General features: G+C 36.3%; 2 protein-coding genes across 4 annotated transcripts in view; one reads left to right on the top strand and one right to left on the bottom strand.

Annotated features, from left to right (window-relative positions):
- lrp11 (low density lipoprotein receptor-related protein 11) overlaps nucleotides 1-4256 on the top strand; it is a 66469-nt gene extending 62213 nt beyond the window's left edge. For both annotated transcript variants that reach the window (XM_028797904.2, XM_028797903.2), the window contains one exon: nucleotides 3457-4256. In XM_028797904.2, the coding sequence (XP_028653737.2) occupies nucleotides 3457-3611 (155 nt within the window). In that variant the 3' untranslated portion in view covers nucleotides 3612-4256. The remainder of the gene's footprint in view (nucleotides 1-3456) is intronic.
- A 6108-nt stretch (nucleotides 4257-10364) lies between these two features.
- The window catches only part of pcmt (protein-L-isoaspartate (D-aspartate) O-methyltransferase), a 70422-nt gene continuing 57404 nt past the window's right edge, over nucleotides 10365-23382 (bottom strand). Inside the window, exons 6-8 of one of the 2 annotated variants that reach the window (XM_028797902.2) lie at nucleotides 22418-22503; nucleotides 14304-14527; nucleotides 10365-11276 (exon numbers count right to left, since the gene is read on the bottom strand). In XM_028797902.2, coding sequence (XP_028653735.1) covers nucleotides 14348-14527; nucleotides 22418-22503 — 266 coding nt within the window. In that variant the 3' untranslated portion in view covers nucleotides 10365-11276; nucleotides 14304-14347. The remainder of the gene's footprint in view (nucleotides 11277-14303; nucleotides 14528-22417; nucleotides 22504-23382) is intronic. The other variant, XM_028797901.2, reaches the window with a different exon arrangement.

Below are 23382 nucleotides of genomic sequence, written 5' to 3'. Positions count from 1 at the left end.
ACATCAGTTTTCCTAATTTAGGAAACTACTTCTAACCTCACCAATTTTTAAGAGAGCTTCTGAGCTGTTCTGGCTCTTTAGGAGATTCCAGCAAATGACAGAGAATGGCACGTGTATCCTGGCAAAGGCAAAATGTTTTGGAAACGTTGGACAATGAACTCGTTAAAATATACCAATTTGACAGAGATGGAGTACTATTCCTAACAAATCTTGTACAACCCCAATTCCAATAACCCCATCCCAAAAGTTGGGATGTTGTGTAAAACGTAAATAAAAACAGAATACAATGATTTGCAAATCCTTTTCAACCTATATTCAATTGAATACACTACGAAGACAAGATATCAAATGTTCAAACTGATAAACTTTATTGTTGTTTTGCAAATCTTCACTCATTTTGAATTTGATGCCTGCAACACGTTCCAAAAAAGCTGGGACGGGGCATGTTTACCACTGTGTTATATCACCTTTCCTTTTAGCAGCACTCAATAAGCGTTTGGGAACTGAGGACACTAATTGTTGAAGTTGTGTAGGTGGAATTCTTCCCCATTCTTGCTTGATGTACAACTTCAGTTGCTCAACAGTCCGGGGTCTCCGTTGTCGTATTTTGCGCTTCACAATGCGCCACACATTTTCAATGGGAGACAGGTCTGGATACCCCTCTGGGAATTGCGCCACATTGCAGTAGTTCTGTAAATGATACTCCCTCACAATGCAGGTAATGTGCCTCATTCGGTCTCATTACAGTATTATTTATGATACTATTAAAGTGGCAACAATTTTTTTAATATCATTATTATTTTTAGAATTGAAGCCGTAGTGTTAGTATCAGAAAACTAGAAAGTGTCATTATGATTTTCAAGGATACTGCAAAATGTTGTCATCTGTACCATTTTTCAGCACAAGTTGCTGTAAAATTGTGACATCATTCATTCTCAAATGCAAACTCATACTATCATGTAGTAGAAGTAGGATGCTTTATATATATATATATATATATATATATATATATATATATATATATATATATATATATAATGTCATGACAAAGTTGATTTATTTCAGTGATTCCATTCAAAAAGTGAAACTTGTATATTAGATTCATTCATTACACACAGACTGATGTATTTCAAATGTTTATTTCTTTTAATGTTGATGATTATAACTGACAACTAATGAAAGTCCCAAATTCAGTATCTCGGAAAATTAGAATATCAATTAAGACCAATGCAAAAAAAGGATTTTTAGAAATGTTGGCCAACTGAAAGGTATGAACATGAAAAGTATGAGCATGTACAGCACTCAATATTTAGTTGGGGCTCCTTTGGCCTGGATTACTGCAGCAATGCGGTGTGGCATGGAGTCGATCAGTCTGTGGCACTGCTCAAGTGTTATGAGAGCCCATGTTGCTCTGATAGCGGCCTTCAGCTCTTCTGAATTGTTGGGTCTGGCGTATTGCATCTTCCTCTTCACAATACCCCATAGATTTTCTATGGGGTTAAGGTCAGGCGAGTTTGCTGGCCAATCAAGAACAGGGATACCATGGTCCTTAAACCAGGTACTGGTAGCTTTGGCACTGTGTGCAGGTGCCAGGTCCTGTTGGAAAATGAAATCTGCATCTCCATAAAGTTCGTCAGCAGCAGGAAGAATGAAGTGCTCTAAAACTTCCTGGTAGACGGCTACATTGACCTTGGACCTCAGAAAACACAATGGACCAACACCAGCAGATGACATGGCACCCCAAACCATCACTGACTGTGGAAACTTTACACTGGACCTCACGCAACGTGGATTCTGTGCCTCTCCTCTCTTCCTCCACTCTGGGACCTTGATTTCCAAAGGAAATGCAAAATTTACTTTCATCAGAGAATATAACTTTGGACCACTCAGCAGCAATCCAAAGGCGAGACGCTTCTGACGCTGTCTCTTGTTCAAGAGTGGCTTGACACAAGGAATGCGACAGCTGAAACCCATGTCTTGCATACGTCTGTGCGTGGTGGTTCTTGAAGCACTGACTCCAGCTGCAGTCCACTCTTTGTGAATCTCCCCCACATTTTTGAATGGGTTTTGTTTCACAATCCTCTCCAGGGTGCAGTTATCCCTATTGCTTGTACACTTTTTTCTACCGCATCTTGTCCTTCCCTTCACCTCTTTAGCAATGACCTTTTGTGTCTTGCCCTCATTGTGCAAGGTGTCAATGGTCATCTTTTGGACAACTGTCAAGTAAGCAGTCTTCCCTATGATTGTGTAGCCCACAGAACTCGACTGAGAAACCATTTAAAGGCTTTTGCAGGTGTTTTGAGTTAATTAGCTGATTACAGTGTGGCACCAGGTGTCTTCAATATTGAACCTTTTCACAATATTCTAATTTTCCGAGATACTGAATTTGAGACTTTCATTAGTTGTCAGTTATAATCATCAACATTAAAAGAAATAAACATTTGAAATACATCAGTCTGTGTGTAATGAATGAATCTAATATACAAGTTTCACTTTTTGAATGGAATTACTGAAATAAATCAACTTTGTCATGATATTCTAATTTTATGACCAGCACCTGTGTGTATATATATATATATATATATATATATATATATATATATATATATATATATATATATACACATACACACACTTACACTTCTGTCCTACTGTGAAGTAGGACATATTCTTATCATAGTCCTGATTTTTAGTGCGATTTCTAGGAGCAATTCTGAGATGCCTCATAAAAACGGGCTCTGCCCTACTTTCTATTGTATGTTGGGAATTAAACAGCCATATAAAGGATACGGCTTTATAATTACAGGCAGTGTTGCTGCAAATCCTTGTTCTTTCTAAGTATTTGGGAAAAATCAGGCTCAACTTTTAAAGATAACTTCCTTTTTACAGTTACAAGGTTGTAAGGAGGTGCAGCCTACTAAAGAGTACAGCCATAAATAGATTCTAGTCTATGGCAGGACGCACTTGTGGAACGTTTTAAATTTACAGTTGCCAGTTGACCAAACACAATGGTTGATTGGTTGTGAGAGGACAATGGAGTACTCAGACAACAGGTGGTAAACCTTACATGGTGTTTGGCATAAGAAATATGCACGTTAGTCTGTCTGTAATGATTATTTGCACGCTAGAAAAATGAATAAAAAAGTTAGACATGAGGATTCAGCCGTTTAGCCTTGACACACCTGGTTAACATTAAAGAGCCACAATATTGTTTTTTCGGTTTTACTGTTTCCATATTGAAGTAATCTTTGTTCCAAACCCTCAAACTCCATCTGACTTCTGATAACCACATATATCATCTTTTGTGCATCATTTTGCAATCAGGGATCGCACTTATTAGAACACATTTTGTGTATAGTCGGCCTACAACAGAAAGAGTGTAATATACAGCTGTCTACCTTTCCCATCAATATTCACATTTATTAACTGTCAGCATTCTTTTCAACATTTTCCTAGGTGCAGTTTTACCATTGGCTCTTGGCCTAGCAATTACAGCCCTTCTTCTGCTAATGGCAGGCTGTCGCTTACGCCTTGTGAGGCAAAAGCTGAAGAAAGCCCGTCCCATTACATCAGAGGAGTCGGACTACCTCATCAATGGCATGTACTTGTAGCTCATATTGCAGTGAGGCTTGAACCTTGAAACAGTACCATCACCTCTGCTGAGGCACTAACTAAATGGATCATTTTCTGTTTTAAATGAAAATGATAATTAAAAGAAAAGATTTTGTCTTCTCTGTTTATAATTCACTTAAAATGAAGAAAACAAAAATTCAGGTTAAAATCCTGAAAAAACATCATAAACCATGATATATGATACTGAAAATGAATTAAAAATGTCCACCTTAGAAGCTGCAACATCAGTGCCAGGAAACAAGATGTACTGTATTTTCTTAGAAAGTTTTCACAAAGTTGCTATAACCCAGATTGATGGCATTGGTGAACAAGCACCTAATACAAAGCAAATATTAAATATGAGAAGATAAACAAAGCCCATGATCATATGCTAAATATGCATTCTTTAGCCTTGTGACTCCATCTTTGAAAATCTGGGTTTATATCACCGAACCTTGTATGCTTAAACATTTTTATCTCCTTTGGTGAAAATAAATCCTAAAGGGTCCCCTGCTGTGCTGGTATAATCCTGTTATGTTTTTTTATGTTATCTTGAGATGCTGAATGGGTGTAAGACTCAAACGGTGATCCTGAGCTGCCATATTTTACTTTTACTTTAATAAACATATCAATGTGATACCTCATTATCGTTTCTGGTGGTTTACTTTTCTGCCATGTGCACTTCTGCAAAACATTCAAGTACGCTATTGTTATTAAAGTAACACACTGAATATCCTAAAAATATAGGATTGCGTATTTTAGTGTAAGATCTGAAAGGATAGGATTTTATGAAGAGCTAAGTGTGAATTGTTAAAAAAAAAAAAAAAAAGAAAGCAAGCAGCATTTATCGAATGTCTGATCAAAGAAAGTTAGGTCACAGAAAAAACCTCCAGGGAACAGTCATCATGTAGCTGAATTTATTTTCAGGATCCAACACATCCCAGTGTTTGTAGAATAAGCAACCAAGCAGCTGAATTGTGGTGGTCCTGTTACAAAGCATATTTTCAATTTAACAGAATATTTTGAAAAACATGCAAGTTTTGTGAATGGTCATCCTGAAATGATTTCCTAAAATCAGACCAAATCAACAGGGTAAACCATTCAGTAGATGCAACTTTCATGACATTCTACAACATGCAAGTGATCAAGCACATATCTCTGGATAATCTTTATTGACTAAGAGTTCCATGTTTACCAAAATAATTCCTCTTATGCTTTTTCACAAACTGATTGACAAGGGCATCAATCAGTTCTTGTGCTATATTAGCTACTGGATTTTCTTTCCGAAAGGAAATATGTGGTGACACTGAACTACAGTATGTGATCTCAAAGACCCTCTCACCTGAGCACTGGTACCCCACCTGGTTGTATTTTATCAATTCTTTATTCTTTGTACATGTATAACTTCATTTCACATATTGATTTTGTAAGACGGCACTCTAATTATAAGAAGATGGCATGCAGAAATAAGGTAAGTAGTGTATAAACAATCAAATTAGATGTTAGGAAAAAAAAAGATGTGACATTAGACCATATTAGACAGGACAAGCAATCACCTTGTATATTTCACTGGCCAGACAGACAATTTCAGGTTCTTGGGCATTGCAATTTCCTATTCTCTAACATGGGAGGTCAACATTTTGTAGTCAATTCTTTATGATGCAATCAAAGAAACTTAAAGTGTCACCAAAACAAACAGCCGTTCTCTATAGGCCTGTACAATTAGGTATGTAGGGCCCTATGAAAACACAGACTGAATCACAGAATTAATGCTTAAAAATGGAAATGTGCAGAATTTAGAGACTGAAGGGGTGACTGTTACAAAACTTCCCAATAAACACTTGAATAATCTGTAGTTCTATCATTCAAATACAATTTTCTAGTTTGCTGTTTTTGAAGTGAACGCAATTCTTCATAGAAATCCAGTCATGCCTCCATCTGTTTGTGTGCATGTTTCCTGTATGTTTTCTTGTTAAAGGCACGTGAATTAGCTAGCTGCACGAGACAGAAATATCCAAGTGAGCGGTATGAGACAGAAATATCGAAGTGAGCAGTATCAGATACCCTAACTACGTTGAAAAAACTAAGAAACACGAGGTAAACTGCAAAATTGAGGCCACAACAATATCTCAGCGACTTTTATGAATCTGGACAACTTTTCTGCGAGTTTTGGCAGCATACCATAGACTGGACATGAAAAGATTCTTACAATGACCACATCAAATCTAAAACCCATCTCAGAAACAAGCAGAAATTCAGATCAAAAAGTGTTTCCCTTCAGGTAACAACAGAGGAAACAACTGTCAGATGCAAGATGCCAGTTTGTGTCCATGCGAGTCAGACATACCGCTTGAAAAAGTGAAGAAAATGCATCCTTTCTTTATTGGGCATTGTAAACAAGGAGGCACGCTGCCAGAAAAGGACAGCAGTCTTCGTCAAACTCATTTGCCCCGTGTCTTTAAACAACATATGGTCGCCGTTCTTCAAAAGATTTGTGGCTAGAAAATACATGCAGTAGATGATGAAACCACAGATGGCCAAGACCACATAGTTCACATCATAGTGATAGGTGAGTAAACATTTGGCTGTATGGTACTTCTTTTATGTAGGCAGTTGTAACTGTACGTGATGTATTTACTGTGAATCATTTAACTGATTATACAGGTATGTAACCGGTATTAACAGTCTTTCCCTTAGAAAAATGTTAGTGAACGGCACTGGTGGTTAACGGGTTCCCTTTTGAAGTTAACATTGATGTTTCGGGATTTAATAAATGTTTTGCCTTGCGGTGATGAGGCACGCAAGGTCCACACATTTGACTCTTCCATTAGAAACTCGGCACCTACAAACCTGGGCAGAAGAGCAGGCTTTTCCTCAGATAAACAAGCCCTTAAACGCGGGTCAGTCTTTCTTTTTCCTAAAAGTGAAGTTAACTTTCATCTCAGAAGGCTGCATCAAACTTGTAACAGCTCTTACATTTCTGGAGGCCACTCACTGTCACCCTGCAGTCTCCGCTAGAGGATTATGGAGGATCTGGGCTCCAACCTGATGGATGGAACTGCAAAATAAGATTCAGTTGTGCTAGCGTGCCGTTTCATTATAAGGTATGTAAAGTGCCATTTCATTATTGTTTGTTTTGTTGTAGCTGTTACTACTTTCTTACAGTAAAAAAAAAAACAAACAAACATAAAAACCCAAAAATCTGAATCAAGGAAAAATAAAATGGTGAAAAGTGAAAAAAGGGCCCTAGGTATGGTAATCTCTTTCAAGAAGCAACTATGAGTGGTATGCACTGTTTATGAATAATCACTGCTTGATGTCATCCACTGTATATGAATTCTACTTGCATATTGAAATGTAAAGCTCCCCCCCCCCCCCCCCCAACCAATTCACTCTCCTCTCTCAGTCAATCATGAACAACACTACCAGATTTCTTAAAGGTACTTACAAATAAGCTGTGAGGTGCATGAACCTAACCACATTGATCTCATGAGTCATGTACAATAACTGGATGGAAAAAATTGTTGCTTTTGGATTGTTGAAGAATAGTAGTCCCTGTTGTTCTTATATTGCATATTAATATTGATGCTTTATTTGTACAGTCATTAGAAAAAGTTTGTGAACCCCTCTTAATTCTTTGGATTTTTGTTTATCATTGGCTGAGCTTTCAAAGTAGCAACTTCCTTTTAATATATGACATGCCTTATGGAAACAGTAGTATTTCAGCAGTGACATTAAGTTTATTGGATTAACAGAAAATATGCAATATTCATCATAACAAAATTAGACCGGTGCATAAATTTGGGCACCTCAAACTATAGCAAATATAACAACCTCTAGACACCTCCTATAGCCTTTGATGAGTGTCTGGATTCTGGATGGAGGTATTTTTGACCATTCTTCCATACAAAATCTCTCCAGTTCAGTTAAATTTGATGGCTGCCTGACATTGACAGCCTGCATGAAATCATCCCATAGACTTTCAATGATATTCAAGTCAGGGGACTGTGACGGCCATTCCAGAACATTGTACTTCTCTCTCTGCATGAATGCCTTTGTAGATTTCGAACTGTGTTTTGGGTCATTGTCTTGTTGGAATATCCAACCCCTGCGTAACTTCAACTTTATGACTGGGGCTTGAACATTATCCTGAAGAATTTGTTGATATTGGGTTGAATTCATCCAACCCTCAACTTTAACAAGGACCCCAGTCCCTGAACTAGTCACACAGCCACACAGCATGATGGAACCTCCACCAAATTTGACAGTAGGTAGCAAGTGTTTTTCTTGGAATGCAGTGTTCTTCTTCCGCCATGCAAAGCATTATTTGTTATGACCAAATAACTCAATTTTTGTCAAAGCACTTTGTTCCAAAATAAATCTGGCTTGTCTAAATGAGCATTTGCATACAACAAGCGACTCTGTTTGTGGCATGAGTGCAGAAATGGCTTCTTTCTCATCACCCTGCCATACAGATGTTCTTTGTGCAAATTGCGCTGAATTGTAGAACGATGTACAGATACACCATCTGCAGCAAGATGTTCTTGCAGGTCTTTGGAAGTGATCTGTGGGTTGTCTGTAACCATTCTCACAATCCTGCGCATATGCCGCTCCTGTATTTTTCTTGGGCTGCCAGACCTGGGTTTAACAGCAACTGTGCCTGTGGCCTTCCATTTCCTGATTACATTCCTTACAGTTGAAACTGACAGTTTAAACCTCGGAGATAGCTTTTTGTAGCCTTCCACTAAACCATGAGACTGAACAATCTTTGTTTTCAGATCTTTTGAGAGTCGCTTTGAAGACCCCATGCTGCCATTCTTCAGAGGAGAGTCAAAGGGAAGCACAACTTGCAATTGACCACCTTAAATACCTTTTCTCATGATTAGACACACCTGTCTATGAAGTTCAAGGCTTAACGAGCTAATCCACCAATTTGGTGTTGTAAGTAATCAGTATTGAGCAGTTACATGCATTCAAATCAGCAAAATTACAAGGGGATCCAAATCTTTACAGCCAGTTTTTCACATTTGATTTAATTTCATACAACTAAATACTGCTTCACTAAAAATCTTTGTTCAGAAAACACCCCAATACTCAGATTTTCCTAGGAAATGAAAGACATACCACTGTTATCTTTTTTGTTGAAAGTAAACTATTATGCAGGCTGAGAGGGGTTCCCCAACTTTTTCATATGACTGTATTATCTTTGCCCAGTCAAATTCAACAGGACTGATTTTTTTACTAATAACATATGCCAAAATATGCTAAGGATTTCCACACTTCTGTTATTTCAACAGTAAACGAGCAAGGTCCTTAATCTGTAAATTGAAAATTGCTTCAGGGGAGCTGTGCACTGGCTGACTCTGCACACTAATCCCCAGGATCATGTGGAAAAGAGAGAGTATATAAAAAATTGTATTATCAAAAGAGGGACATTAACTTGTTAAGTCATTCTGGATTTATTTGCACCTTAGTGTTTGTCTCATCTTTCACTCGTCTAAATTTACAGCTCTTTAACATACAGTAATCCCTCACTTATCGTGGGAGATAGGTTCCAAGGCCGACCGCGATAACTGAATTTCCGCAAAGTAGGGACACCATATTTATTTAATTATTTAACGTGTATTTGGATGTTTTTAAACCCTCCCTGTATTGTTTACAACCCACCCTTTACTCTATTAATAACAGGGACAACTGCTAAGCAATATGAAATCGGTAGATAAGTTTACACTTACTGTATAGCGAAGTACACGTAGCTATATATGACATGATGATGGTGATGAATATGCTGCGCAGTAAAAATGATGACGATGAAGGTGATAATCCCCTGAATGCAGTAGCAAGAGCACGTTAATGCTGAATGAGTGAGATGAGACTTCCTGGTTAATGCAGCACTCCGTAGCTAAGCCAATCAGCAGCACACAGGAACTTAACTACGTGCTCTGATTGGGTAGCTTCTTAGCCATCCGCCAATAGCATTTCTTGTATGAAATCAACTGGGCAAACCAACTGAGGAAGCAAATACCAGAAGTAAAAAGACCCATTGTCCGCAGAAACCCGCGAAGCAGCGAAAAATCCGTGTTATATATTTAGATATGCTTACATATAAAATCCACGAAGTCATGAATCCGCGAAAAATGAACCGCGAAGTAGCGAGGGATTACTGTATATATATTATTGAATATGTTACCTCAAAGAGTTTTGTCATGCCGACATGGTGAAAAACATTCTATATAAGATCTAATTTAGAGAAAACTCATTGGTCACAATAACAAATTCAACAAAATCATTTATTAGGATACTGAAGGTGGCTGTCTTTTTGATAGCCCAGAATGTTTTGTATGTGCAATGATGCTATCTTAAAATGTTTGGAGAAAATATTAAAGGTAAAAAAACTAAAAAAAAAAAAAAAGAAAACAAGTGAGCTGCCATTATACTCAATATACCCCCATGTTGTCAAAGTTGTCAAAAGATAGCAGCTTATTCTCAGAAGGAGGTTCAGTTACAGCAGTTGGATCATACTGTGCAGGCGACAATGGAAACACTCAGATAAAAACGGTACTAGAGAACTAACACTGTACTGTTTAGCATAGCATCTGTAAATATGTTCATATAGTGGAGGAGGGCTGCACACATTTTCAGTTAAATAAAGATGATTGTGGAGAATGGATAGAGTTTCAAAAAGAAAGCATTTTCAGCCGGAATCCCAATACAAAAGTGGCTCAGCAGGAATAATATACACTACACAATAGTTCATTTGCTTTGCTTTCAAATTTATTTGGCAAAGCAGCACTTAGTTACACTGCTGATAACCACACAGTTTGCGCAGGTTACATTGTAATCATGTACATCATAGTCTGCAGCCAATTAAATACAGATAGAAAGCACAGAACTGCGAGAAACAGTTGATGCAGTGTATAAATAAAGAATGCATCAGTATGTTCAACCCCTACATAAGATATTACAAATAGCAACAATTATACATACCATATATGCTGCCTTGTGCTATGTGTGCTCTATACACATATCAGCTTTACATTAAATTAAATCAGCACTCTGCTCTTCTTGGAAACAATTCAAAGCTGGATGAATGCAGAAAAAATAAATATATATTTAACTAGCATAAAAAAATACATGCCCAAATATGTAAATCTTAAAAGATGCATACCAGAGAAATGTTGTATAATTACTTTTAATTATCTCGCATTAAGTTAAAAAGAAAAGGCTTTACACACTGCACCAGGACTGTTAAGAATGAATACTAAAAGCATTTTGCCTCTCCATCTGCTGATGTTGACCAAGTAATCCACTTTTCTGCTTTTTTTAATATTTATTATAATTAATTTGACAAAATCCACTCATTAAAATTATTAACAAAAAATACACAAAAAGCCCACAAATAACCTCACCTTCTAGTTCTGGCATCTTAAGTAAAATACAGACTTCAAATTTTATTACTTAACTTTAAGGAGTTCACAATCAGCTGAACTGTTTCAATCATTTTTTTCCTTTTAAATGTTAATAAAAAAAAGAAATTGAGAAAAAAAGAAAAAAAAAAAAAAAAGATGAAATAAGCTCTGATATTTTGTGTTTGTTTAGAAGTGGAGCGATCCTTTCTTGTTAAATAGGATCAGGGCAGGCTGATCGTGTTTCACAGTTCATCTCTGGAAAAGAGAAAAAAATAAAAAAATAAAAGGAAAATTTAGATAATTGATAATGTAAATAACACAAAAAGAAATGTATATACACATAAGGCAACAAGGTGAAGTGTAGGTGTCATTATATATGGATTAATGTATGTACTGTACTAGAAAAGAAAATAATGGTTAATGAAATCTTCATTTTCGGTAACTGTAAACACCCTTAAATCTAATGAACTGATGCATGATCATGCATAATCACCACTTTTTAAACATTAAAGTAATTTTAATGCTTCTTATCTAAAAGCCTAGTTCACTTCAGATTCTATAAATTCATGCACATTTTACTGTCCTTTAATAATATTCTTTACTGCAAAGCCTTGGATTCCAGCCACCAAGCATTTCACTACGTATAATGCTGTATGTATAACTTGTATGCGACAAAATCTGACTTGATTGTACTTTAAATATACGGAATTAAAAACTTTCTATTTTGGTGTCACAGCATAATTCTGAAAAAAAAACTGAACTTCAGTGAAGTAGATATTTAATTACTTCTACTAGAAACTGTAAATAACAAAGACTAAAAGCACTTGTAAATTAATCATAGATTAGCCTTCGTAGTTTAAGCAATACACATTGCCTAACTACAGTTAAATCTATATTCTGCTGTAATCCATTTCATTCATCCCCACATGGAAATACAAATTTTGTAGAAGCTCTTCAAATATAAATATCAATGTAATGAAATTATATTTGTTGCAGATATTTATATTAAAAATCTTAATTCCTAATCTGTCATCTGCTGTATGTACAACTACGACAGCCTCACATAATGGACTTTAGACATTCGTACTAAACAGTGCTGTATTATAGAGCAGTACACATTATCGTCTATAATTAGGCAGATTTGAGATACTGTAGTGCCTTTGGAAGACGGAATAACACACTGATGTGTAAATGATGATGCTGAAGGTTGTGTTTTCTCAGTTCAATATTAGGATAATGAGAAAGTTTAGCAAATTCTTCCAGCAATTGTTTTACTAATAACCTTGATTAACGATTCCACCGGCAAACCTAAATAAACAAATTAAATTACTTATCTAATATCTTTGATTAAACCTAAAAAATTAGTATGGAAAAAGTTATTTACTAATTATATATGGCAGGCATGTATGAAACTTAGTCATGATCTCAGAAAAACTATGTTTATATAAATGCATTACTGAAAAATATTTCATATGCAAAAGTTAAAAACAGGCATGCAAATTCACAATCCAAAAATCAACCAACATTCATATTAATACCCTAATCAAAAGGTTAAGCACACTTCAGAAACTATTGAACTATTCTGACTAGAAGAAAGCAAAACGTGATAAATATAATCTCTTAAGATTCACAAATTCCTCAAATTCTAAGAACTCAAGAAAAAAAGTAGACAATTTATTTCAAAATGTACACAATTGCTGTGCACAATTTATCATGCGCTATGTCAGAATTCAGCAATTGCATTTTTACATAAGTTGAAATTTCAAATTTTTGTTCATGCTGGTTTAAGAATGAAAACTAGATGATGACTATCTGACATTTAAAGAAACCCCTTATGCCAAGTGAGAATAATGAAAAATTCAGAAAGAAATAAATACCAACTTCAGAGTAAATGAAACAAATATTTTTTTTTATTTGTTAATTTTTAGTTTGCCAAGTGTAATTAATGATTCTTTTCTTAGTGAAGCATTTTAATGTATTTTTTATAATGCTGAGAACAGAATATAAGTAATTTTTATAATATATGGCAAGACAAGTGGTGTATAAAACAAAACTGCATTTTGAATATGCATTTTAAAAACATTGTCAAAAGACAACTGATTAGAGGGCACCATCTTCAGTGTAAATGGTAAATTCTTTATTGTACTTTGCAGTACAATGCATCTTCTACTCTGATGTATACGTACAGTAGAACACTTGCTATTTGGATGCTTTTTTAATTTTCAAGCAGGATGGCTGCTTGACCCATTGGTCATTTATTTTTAAACCATTCATAGCTAATTTTGTTTTCATAAATGTTCAGTTTTGCTTTCCGATGTAACAAACAGCTGTGGCCCTTTCCCGACTGGGAAGCCAATATATTGGATGGACCAGGGGAGCAGATGTGCACAGGTCACTGCCTCCCCCAAAGTGCTAGATGGCAGCCACTCTGGGTTGCAGCAGCACCTCGGACTCCTGTGGGACTTCATGGGAGTTTGCTGCAGCCCTGTTGCGTTCCGTGGATGCCGCCTGGAGGAACTATGGAGGTTATAGAGCCCTGTTCCATTGGAACAGCATAAAAGGAGCCACCTCACTTCTCTCAAAGAGCCAGAGTCGGGAGGAAGAGGACAACGTTTGCCAGAGGAGTAGCAGAACAAGGAAAAGGAAGAAAAGACTATGTTGCATTGTGCTTTGGTGCTTGGAAACTGTGCTACTGTGGGGAGTGAAAGAAAAGGGCTTCCCCGCTATAATAAAGGTGTTCTGTGTGGCAAGACTTGTGTCCGAGTCTGTCTGTGTCAGGGTTGGGTGGCTGGAGTGCCCTCTGGTGGCCACACTGGTGATTTTAAACTGCAATAATGAGTTTCAATAGAAAAATGAGTAATCTTAAAGCTGTTCAAAAGTGCAACAACAAAATCCTTCCTGAAATATTAAATAAAAGTTAATATACAAGACAAGAATAAAAATTATTTATAGTATTGGGATATTAAGAAGGAATTATATTGGTATTATACCAAAATGGTCAGTTTGGATTTTTTCCTCCCAGAGTTTAATACAGATTAAGATACTTGCATTTAACAGAAGAGTTGCAGCATGCTCATCTCCAGCAAGTCAATAATGAATTCATTTAAAACTTAAAACAATGTAAGTATATTTAAACAAACATCTAATTCAAAAGAAATTATTATTTGTTATGGTATAAACTCAAAAGTGCAGCCAGTTGTCATGGTATGGAGTAGCAAAAAATGATAACAAGCAGCAAATGCAGCCCTTGTAATCTGTCTGCTCCAGTCCACACCATTTCACCTTGTGTCACTCTTGGCAGGGGGAGGGGAAAGATGTGTAGAAATTCACTTCCACCTGGACCATTGCTTTTCTTTGTCTGTTAAAGGCACATAGATCACCCCCATAAGAGCCTTCATTTTGATGCTGCCATCTTCTAGCTTATCATATTGTTCCAGCATCTGATTTCCACCAGCTGGACCTACAGGAAGAATCAATCGACCCCCAGGCTTCAGCTGGTCAAGAAGCTATGAAGAAAGGGGAAAGAAATAAGTAAAATTAGGATCAAATACTGTATTCGAGAACAAAGTGAAAAGCAGTTACCCACTCATACCCGTTTTTTTTTTTTTTTTTTTAAGCTGCCTTTGAATCACACAAGAAATAATGACTGAGACATCTATAGCATAATATCTTAAAGAAAAACTTAATAGACTTTCATTTTTAAAGCAGGTAGGCAACAAGGTCAGATGGAATGTGTAGATGGATTTGCTCATCCGACCCTTTATACAGCATCAGTATATTAAGGTAGTAATTTCACCTACACTTTTCTTGTATTAGTAATCCCCGTATCAAAAGATATTTGGCAAAATGTGAGAAAATGTGACCCTTAACAACTTTTAATTGTGCTCTTGAACATTTTAGAAGTATCTGCTTTCATTCAGATTAACATTTTCTTCCCCCTTTCATCATGTTAATCATTGTAAATGAAGGAGGTCATCATAGTTAGGATGCAAGGCAAGCAATAGCTAGCCATATTTTACTAGCTATAGTACTCTCGTTTAAACAATCCAATTCCTTAAATGTCGACTATTGGTTTAGCACTCAGAAAAATGTGAATTTGGGCCTCTGTCCCTCTCAAACTACTCAGCATCACTTTTGATGAATTCAATCAAATCTGCCCCTTCCTTTTATTTGTATTTTTATTGATTTTATTTGAAGCAAACAATATTCCATAAGATCAGGTCAAACTTAACAAACCAAAGCTGAACGCCCACCCAAGAAAAAACGGAGCGTCAACAACCAGAGTAAATCTTTAAAATCAGATAGATAGATAGATAGATAGATAGATAGATAGATAGATAGAGAGAGAGAGAGAGAGAGAGAGAGAGAGAGAGAGAGAGAGAGAGAGAGAGAGAGAGAGAGAGAGAGAGAGAGAGAGAGAGAGAGAGAGAGAGATAGATAGATAGATAGATAGATAGATAGATAGATAGATAGATAGATAGATAGATAGATAGATAGATAGATAGATAGATAGATAGATAGATAGAGATACTTTATTAATCCCAAGGGGAAATTCACATACTCCAGCAGCAGCATTCTGATACAAAAAACAATATTAAAGAGTAATACAAATGTAGGTAAAAACAGACAATAACTTTGAATAATGTTAACGTTTAACCCCACCCCCTCAAACCCGGGTGGAACCGATGAGTCGCATAGTTTGGGGGAGGAACAATCTTCTCAGTCTGTCAATGGAGCAGGACAGTGACAGCAGTCTGTCGCTGAAGCTGCTCCTCTGTCTGGAGACAACACTGTTTAGTGGATGCAGTGGATTCTCCATAATTGATAGACAATTTTAAACCAGATAAATGCTCAATAAAAGATTTTAAGTTGAATGATTTGCACATTCGGAAATGGAGTGTATTCTGTGCATGAAGCTGCCCCTTCCTGTAAGATAACGCTTTATTGATCCCTGAAGGGAAATTTGTGTATATGTAGACCTTGAACTGTGTGTGAGGCCTGTGATCAGAGGACCAATGCATGGGGGGCCCATTGGGGGTTGTTTGCAGACCTCTGTGATTCATGACCTATGCTGAACAGCCAATAGGACTGTATGTTTGTGTCACTTGTTTTACTTGACTTGAGTCAGATAACTCCTTCCACAACCCTAATCATAACTATAGTGTAACCAGGTACGCAACATTCCTCAAGCATAATGTAAAATGACAAACTCCTCAACGGAGTGGAGCTCAGTAGGTCCACAGCTTGACTCGATTAGAGTTTCTGCTGTTTCATGAATTGTGAGATTAATGTCGCTGACTGGTAAGCTAGTTAACATAACATTATTTGCCACTACACTAAAGCTAGCCAAATAATTAACTCTGTTATTATTATTACTTATTTCCAAATAAACAATACAAGCAATACAATAAGATGCAGGAGTGTCCTTAAAGATAGAAATGCAGTAATATAACACTTTCAAATTTAAAAAAAAATGAGATCTTTTTAAGCATACAGCCCAGTGCTGGTTTAAGCAAATCTATTAAATCAGTGCCAATGATCAGTAACATAATGTGTTTATATAACCCCCAAATACAGTAACAAAACAGTCCAGCTTACTGATCAGAAGATTAGGCTAAAACAGGTCTCTGATCAAATGCTCCCTAAAGTATGTCTTTCTCAGGATTCTCAGAAATAACACAGACTCAACATCATATCTTCAACCTAGGATGTCTATATTAATAATCTGACACATATAAAAATGTACAATCAAATTTCTTCAAATACTCCTGAAATATCAATGACCAAATGCAACAGATTATTAGGAAATAATATACTTAACCAGAAAAAAAGATATACTGTAAACATTGGTCTTTGCAGTTGTATTAATAAATTAAAAAAAAATGATTATATGTAATTTTCCAATTTCCAGATTATACCTTCATTAACAGAGTAGTCCTTATAGAGCAGCGGTTCTCAACCTTCCTAATGCCGCGACCCTTTAATACGCTTCCTCATGTTGTGGTGACCCCCAACCATAAAATTTTTCTTGTTACTACTTCATAACTGTAATTTTGCTACTGTTATGAATCGTAATGTAAATATCTGATATGCAGGATGTATTTTCATTATTACAAATTGAACATAATTAAAGCATAGTGATTAATCACAAAAACAATATGTAATTATATATTGTGAAATATTTATTTCTAATTACAATTAAATGAAATTTTGTCTTGAAGCATGGTGGGTAACAGTCTTAATATAACAACAGTAAACTACATTGCTACATTTTGCAACAGTACACGTAAAAAGCAAACGTCAGTGCGAAGGTTGAGATTGCTTCTTTCTCACCAGATCAGAAATTCTCGGGGCAGTCTTTGCAAGAGCACAACGAAGATCATCTTCCACAACAAGTCTACTTCTGTATTTAGACTTGATAACCAACAAGCTGGAAAACCCTGTTTCACAAAGATATGTTATTGGAAATGGAAGAAGAAGGCGCAACACAGTCTCAGACAGAACAGGATGACTGCAAACGCTTGATTCAGAATTTTGTAACTGGCATTGTAGAGAAATCAGTTCTTGCTGCATCGCTGTTAATAAGTTCAATGAACTCCTCTTGTGCTGTCTCGGGAACATCTTCAACTTTGACTGTGAATGGGCTTCTGGCAAGTGCAAATGGGGTGTCAGGTAGATTTGGAAAGTACGATGAAATTTCGTCTGCAAGCATGTGCAAGTGTTCTTTCACAGAAATTATCATCGTAATCCTTTTGTCTGGTTCAATGTCATGTTCCTCAAAGAAAGCAGATAAGGTAGGCAATATGTACATTTTATTTTCATCCAATTTTTTTTTTGCCAAAGCTGAAGTTTCATTTGGAATGATCGGATCTTTTCAGACAAATCGAGGCATGTTGCATTTGGTCCTTGCAGTGATAAATTTAACTCATTCAAGATGGCAAAGATGTCAACCAAGTAAGCTATTTTTTGCAGTTCACTTTTATCGCTGAAAAGTGCTTCGAACTGCGGTCTTGCTTTCTGATTAAAAAACGTTTTGAGTTCATCACGAAGCTCAAAAACACGTTTTAAAACTTTTCCTCTTGACAACCATCTCACTTCAGTGTGAAATAGCAGAGCTTTGTTCGGCGCATCCAACTCGTTGCACAGTTGCGAAAACAGTCGACTGTTTAAAGTGCTCGCCTTTACAAAACTGACAGAACTTATGACGCTTTTCATTACTTCTTGTAACTCTTGTGGCGGCGTCTTCGTTGCTAATACAGTATTTGCCGATGAATCATACATTGAGTTCCGATGACGTTTGGTGACTCATTCAGTACCAAACGTTGAAATCCAGATCGACATCCTAGCTGGAGCACCATCTGTGCAAACACCACAAACATTTTCCCAAGAGATCTTATGCTCTTTCAGAAATGAACCAACTGTGTCAAATACATCACGTGCAGTAGTTGTCGTTTCAAGAGGTTTGCAAAAAAGAAACTCATCTTTAAATTCGCCATCATTAATATACCTCTCATAAACCAGTAACTGTGAACAGTTTGCAATGTCTGTAGATTAATCAAGCTGGATGCTAAATATTGGAAGTGGAGCAGATTTAATTTCCTGGATTACCTGATCAAGAATATCAGCAGACATGTCATCTATTCTTCTGCGGACAGTGTCGTTAGATAAGGAAATTGCACTCAATTTCGTAACAAATTCGTCTCCGATCATAACTCAAACAATGTCTTTGGCCGCTGGCAACAGTAAATCCTCAGCAATGGTGTGAGGTTTCATAGCTCTGGCGATTCTGAGTGCCACCAAATATGAAGCTTCAACGGCTGCTACGTTTTGTTTGTGGTACTTTCCACCAGTGTCAAGTCTGGCTTTTTTGAGTCCATCAGCTTTGCTTTTAAAATAGTTGGTATATTTGCCAGCAAAGCTCGGATGCTTGCTATCAAAATGGCGTTTTAGTTTGTTCAGCTTCATATATTCGGCTGATAGAACTTCACAACAAATAACACATTGCGGTTTCTCAATTCCTGCTGTAATTATTGAGGTAAAACCATATTGTAAAAAATCCTCACTATGTTTTCTTTTCTTAACGTTCTTCTCTACACGATCCATTGTCACAAGAGACAGATGCATACTCACACACAGGCGCGCTAGAGAGAGGCACACAGAGAGAGACGGATAGAGGAGTGGTGTCTCGGTTCCTAAGACCGTCGGAAATATGTGTTTTCCGATGGTCTTAGGCAACCCCTGTGACAGGGTCGTTCGACCCCCAAAGGGATCGCGACCCACAGGTTGAGAACCGCTGTTATAGAGGAATTCGATAATCATGTACATGAAGAAAGATCCCTTCAGCAAATTCCAGAATCACTATTCACCAGTATTTAATATTCTGGAATTTAACTTGGTAGCACAACACATATTCACATACAAATAGCATAAATGTAAATAAAGTCCAATTATATAAGGAGATATGCAAATGATGTGACAATTAAAGTGTGTGCGATTAGTGTGTATTCACAAACACATACATATATACAGTATATACTGTACATGCACACACTCACACATTCAAACAGTACAGTATATGACAGGACAAATGGATAAACAAGAAAAACAAGCTAAATTACTGGATTGCAAGGACTATTCTCTGTGGAACAAACCATTTACATGTTTATTACTTTTAAAAGATCTAAATCATTTACCAGTGGGGAGTGTTTTGGAACAAGTGATGACCTGGGTGTGATGAATCAGTGATGTCCCTTGTTTGATTACATGCTTTTCTCCCACCCTCTTTTCAACTTATTAAAGAAGCAATGCACATTAAAGAGTACATGTCATTCAAAACAACATTCAAAACTATTCTCTAAAGTAGGTTTTATTACTTAACTACCTTTGCTGCTGACCATGCCAGTAAATGTGCCAAAAAATATTATTGTTATGACATCTAGACAGTAACAGATTTAATATTTGGAGAACCTCAATCCAAACTGATGAAAACAATGATCACCTTAGAAATATTTGGAGAACCTCAATCCAAAATGATGAAAACAATGATCACCTTAGAAATAATATAACGCTTTTCAGAAATACTACATATAAAAGCACTTCTCAAACAAATCTGGAATAATAGAAGCAGTTTTTTTTTAGCAAATACTGGATGATTTGTGTATGGATGATCAAGTCTACAGATCTTGTCTTAATGAAACAGCCAAATTATAAGTGATTCTTTTGTTGTCATCTTTTTTCATCGATTTTGTGAAGATTTTAAAGAAACTCTTTGCCAAAAACATCTGAATTCTACATTAGTATTGTTATGCTGTTGTTTTCAATTTTTTCCCACCTTTAACAAATTCATCTATTGTTTATTTAAAATTTAAAAACTATTGCAATATTGTTTACAGTAGGTTTGAATGAGTGTGTAATGAGATAAACCTTAAGCATAAAATTAAAAAAATAAACAAGAAAATGTATGCATGAAGTAACATTCAGGTGTGTTTGAGGGCTATTCAGACCACCATAGCCTTCAATGGACTGAGCTCAGTAGGTAGGTTCTACAACCTTCTCAGTCTGTTTCAGGGTTGTGGGGGCCAAAGATTATCTCACCAGGAATGAACAAAAGGCAGAAAATAGTCCTGGACAGGACTTTAGTCAATCACTCACAAGGACCACTGTCACACACATAAACACACACCATATTCACACACAGTGACAAAGTAAAGTTTGCAATTAGCATAGCTTAAATAAATAAATAGATAAATAGAAAACCTTTGTAATCAATTCCTTTTTTTGCTTGAACTTGTCTGGCTGTAGTAATTTTCATGAAATGAGACTTGCAAAGCTATTCAATTATGACAAATGTTATGGAAAAACAGAAGTGAATGGCAAACTTGATTACAGTGACTAACCACTATAGTTATCAGGTGAATATTGCACTCTGATAGTAAATTACAGGGTGACCAGTTTTTAAAATCTTGTGCAGCAAGTATGCCCATGCATAAAGCTCATCCTCATTTGCTTAATGCCTGCTTTATCTCATCATGAACATTGAGGGTTTGGGGCATGGGCAAAAAACCCCCCCCACATTTTCACAAATGCACATATAGGATTCCACTCTGTGCTTGATGTGGAAACAAACAAACAACAGCTCAGTTGTCTTTTGTCTGCTTCTTGCTTGCTTCGTAATGCTGTTCAAATTCTTCAAGTTCTTAATTAAGTTTTCCCTATCAGAGTTTTGACGATGCTATTATACATATATCATACTGCAAGGATATACTTTGAGAATATATTGTGAGGATGTTTGTTTTGTTTATTTTATTAGATGGACAGCCTGTTAAGAGTGCAGCATTTTGATATTCTTCAGTTATTTATTGCAACGCATTGCCTGAAAATAATGACCTGGACATCTGGCCACCCTAGTAAATTATAGCAACAGTGAAATAGTGAATCACTATAATATGCAGATAATTGAGCTATGAGGTTTGTTTAGTGTAAGGTAAATAGTGCTGAGTAAATGTTTATTTTCACTGTGTATGGCTTACATGGCACAGGTTACATCATTCTTATGTTTATAATCCTTTGTTTTTACTTGCTGGCATTTTGTACTTTTACAGTTGGTACGATAATTTAACTTACCTGTTACTAATTAAAGCACTGGAGGGAAGGAAGATGCATGCAGAGGTTTCTGCACGTGCTTCACTGGACTTGCTGGATAGAAAATTGCCACCCCACGCATGCTTAAGTTGCCGGCAGTGAAAGTGACTTCCTACCCCGTGCACGCATTCTGCTGGTTTTTCATCAACTTGTGTTGCAGACCTGTTTGCCATCAGTAATGTGTTGGTGTAACTGCTCTGAAGGTAAAACTGAAAACAGTGAACTAATATGTAGTTGAAGTCGCATAGAACGTTTCTCTGTTTAAAGATAGATGAGTTAATTTTGAAATTTTAAAAGATATCGCAACATAAATTCAATTGTCTTGACAATTTTCCTTGAAGAATACATGTGACACATTTCAATAAAAATGGTTCATGGGGGGGCTGCGTTGTTTCAAGCAGATAGACAACCAGACGGACAGACAGGCATGGCCAGCACAATAGATGCTTCACACATTATATGCAAACACATCTAAAAAAAACAAACACACAGACAGTATACCTACACATATAGTTTCAGTTGTAACCCATCGTAAGAAATGCAGAACAAATACAAATTTTCATGAGCTGAAACAGATAATCAGGAAATTCTAGTTGCTGTAAAACTACAACTAATTTAATTATTTTAAATTAATCTAAGAATCAATACTGATCAAAATGTTTTGTTTTTTTTAAATACAGTATTTAGTCTATATTTTAGATTGATATGTATTGTCTTCCCATTAAACAAATCCCAAAATATCTGTAGTAACTTACAGCCTGTGGCACAACTGGTGCAGCAGCACCTACATGAATAGCATCATAGGGTGCTTCTTCTGCATATCCCATTCTACCATCTCCCACTGTAAGAAAATAAACAATACAAATTGAATTTAAAGGGAAGGACAAAGATTCCTCAGAATCAATAGGCAGCATTCAATATCAATCAAATACTCTAGTAATATCAACTGTCACTAAAAGTTTCCGAAACAAATTAAATAAATAAATAAATGTTATTTACTTACCCCATGTAGACTGTACTGATTACAAAGAAAAAAAATGTATCTCATATTATGCAGAATAGAAATAAGAATGTTTTAAGATATAATACAAGCCAATGGTGACCAGTGCTGTACAACTGCAAACAATGTGAAACATGTCCATGGGAAAATAAATCTCCCATTACTCATGTTGCATAATCCACAAGCCAGTTACCCAGTCGTATGCTTAAAATATGCAAAACACATGTATTTTTTCCTAAAATATTGTTAAATAGACACCATCAAAAAAATTTGTGCTTATCAAAAACAGAAAATTCAATTTACATTGGACTGAGGTTTTGAACTGATGAATAGGATAAGAAAGGATAGGATAAGATCCTCGTGTGCACTACCGTCAACTCCATGGCAGGATTCTGGACAATATTATTTGCCAGACACAGACCAGATTTCAAGACCACGAAAAACTGATGTTTGTCACGCTCCTCGACCCCCAGAAGTTTCGGGAATACAAGAAAAAATTCCCGCATGCAGCCTTCTCCAGTTTAACACAGAGCCACGGAGCACTTTTTAATCTGTCTCGGCTAAAAACAGAACTGACTGTAAGGTATGCCATGGATGATTTTGCAGGAAAATCTCCCGCTGATCTCCTTGACTTCCTTCATCAGAAAAATCTGAATGAGAGCATGGGGCAGCTGTACACATTGGTATGTTTGGCGGTGACCATTCCCGTGTCCACTGCTT

The sequence above is a fragment of the Erpetoichthys calabaricus genome, chromosome 3, assembly GCF_900747795.2.
Source record: "Erpetoichthys calabaricus chromosome 3, fErpCal1.3, whole genome shotgun sequence".
Taxonomy (NCBI): Eukaryota; Metazoa; Chordata; class Cladistia; order Polypteriformes; family Polypteridae; genus Erpetoichthys; species Erpetoichthys calabaricus.
This window is presented reverse-complemented; position numbering and strand designations above follow the sequence as displayed.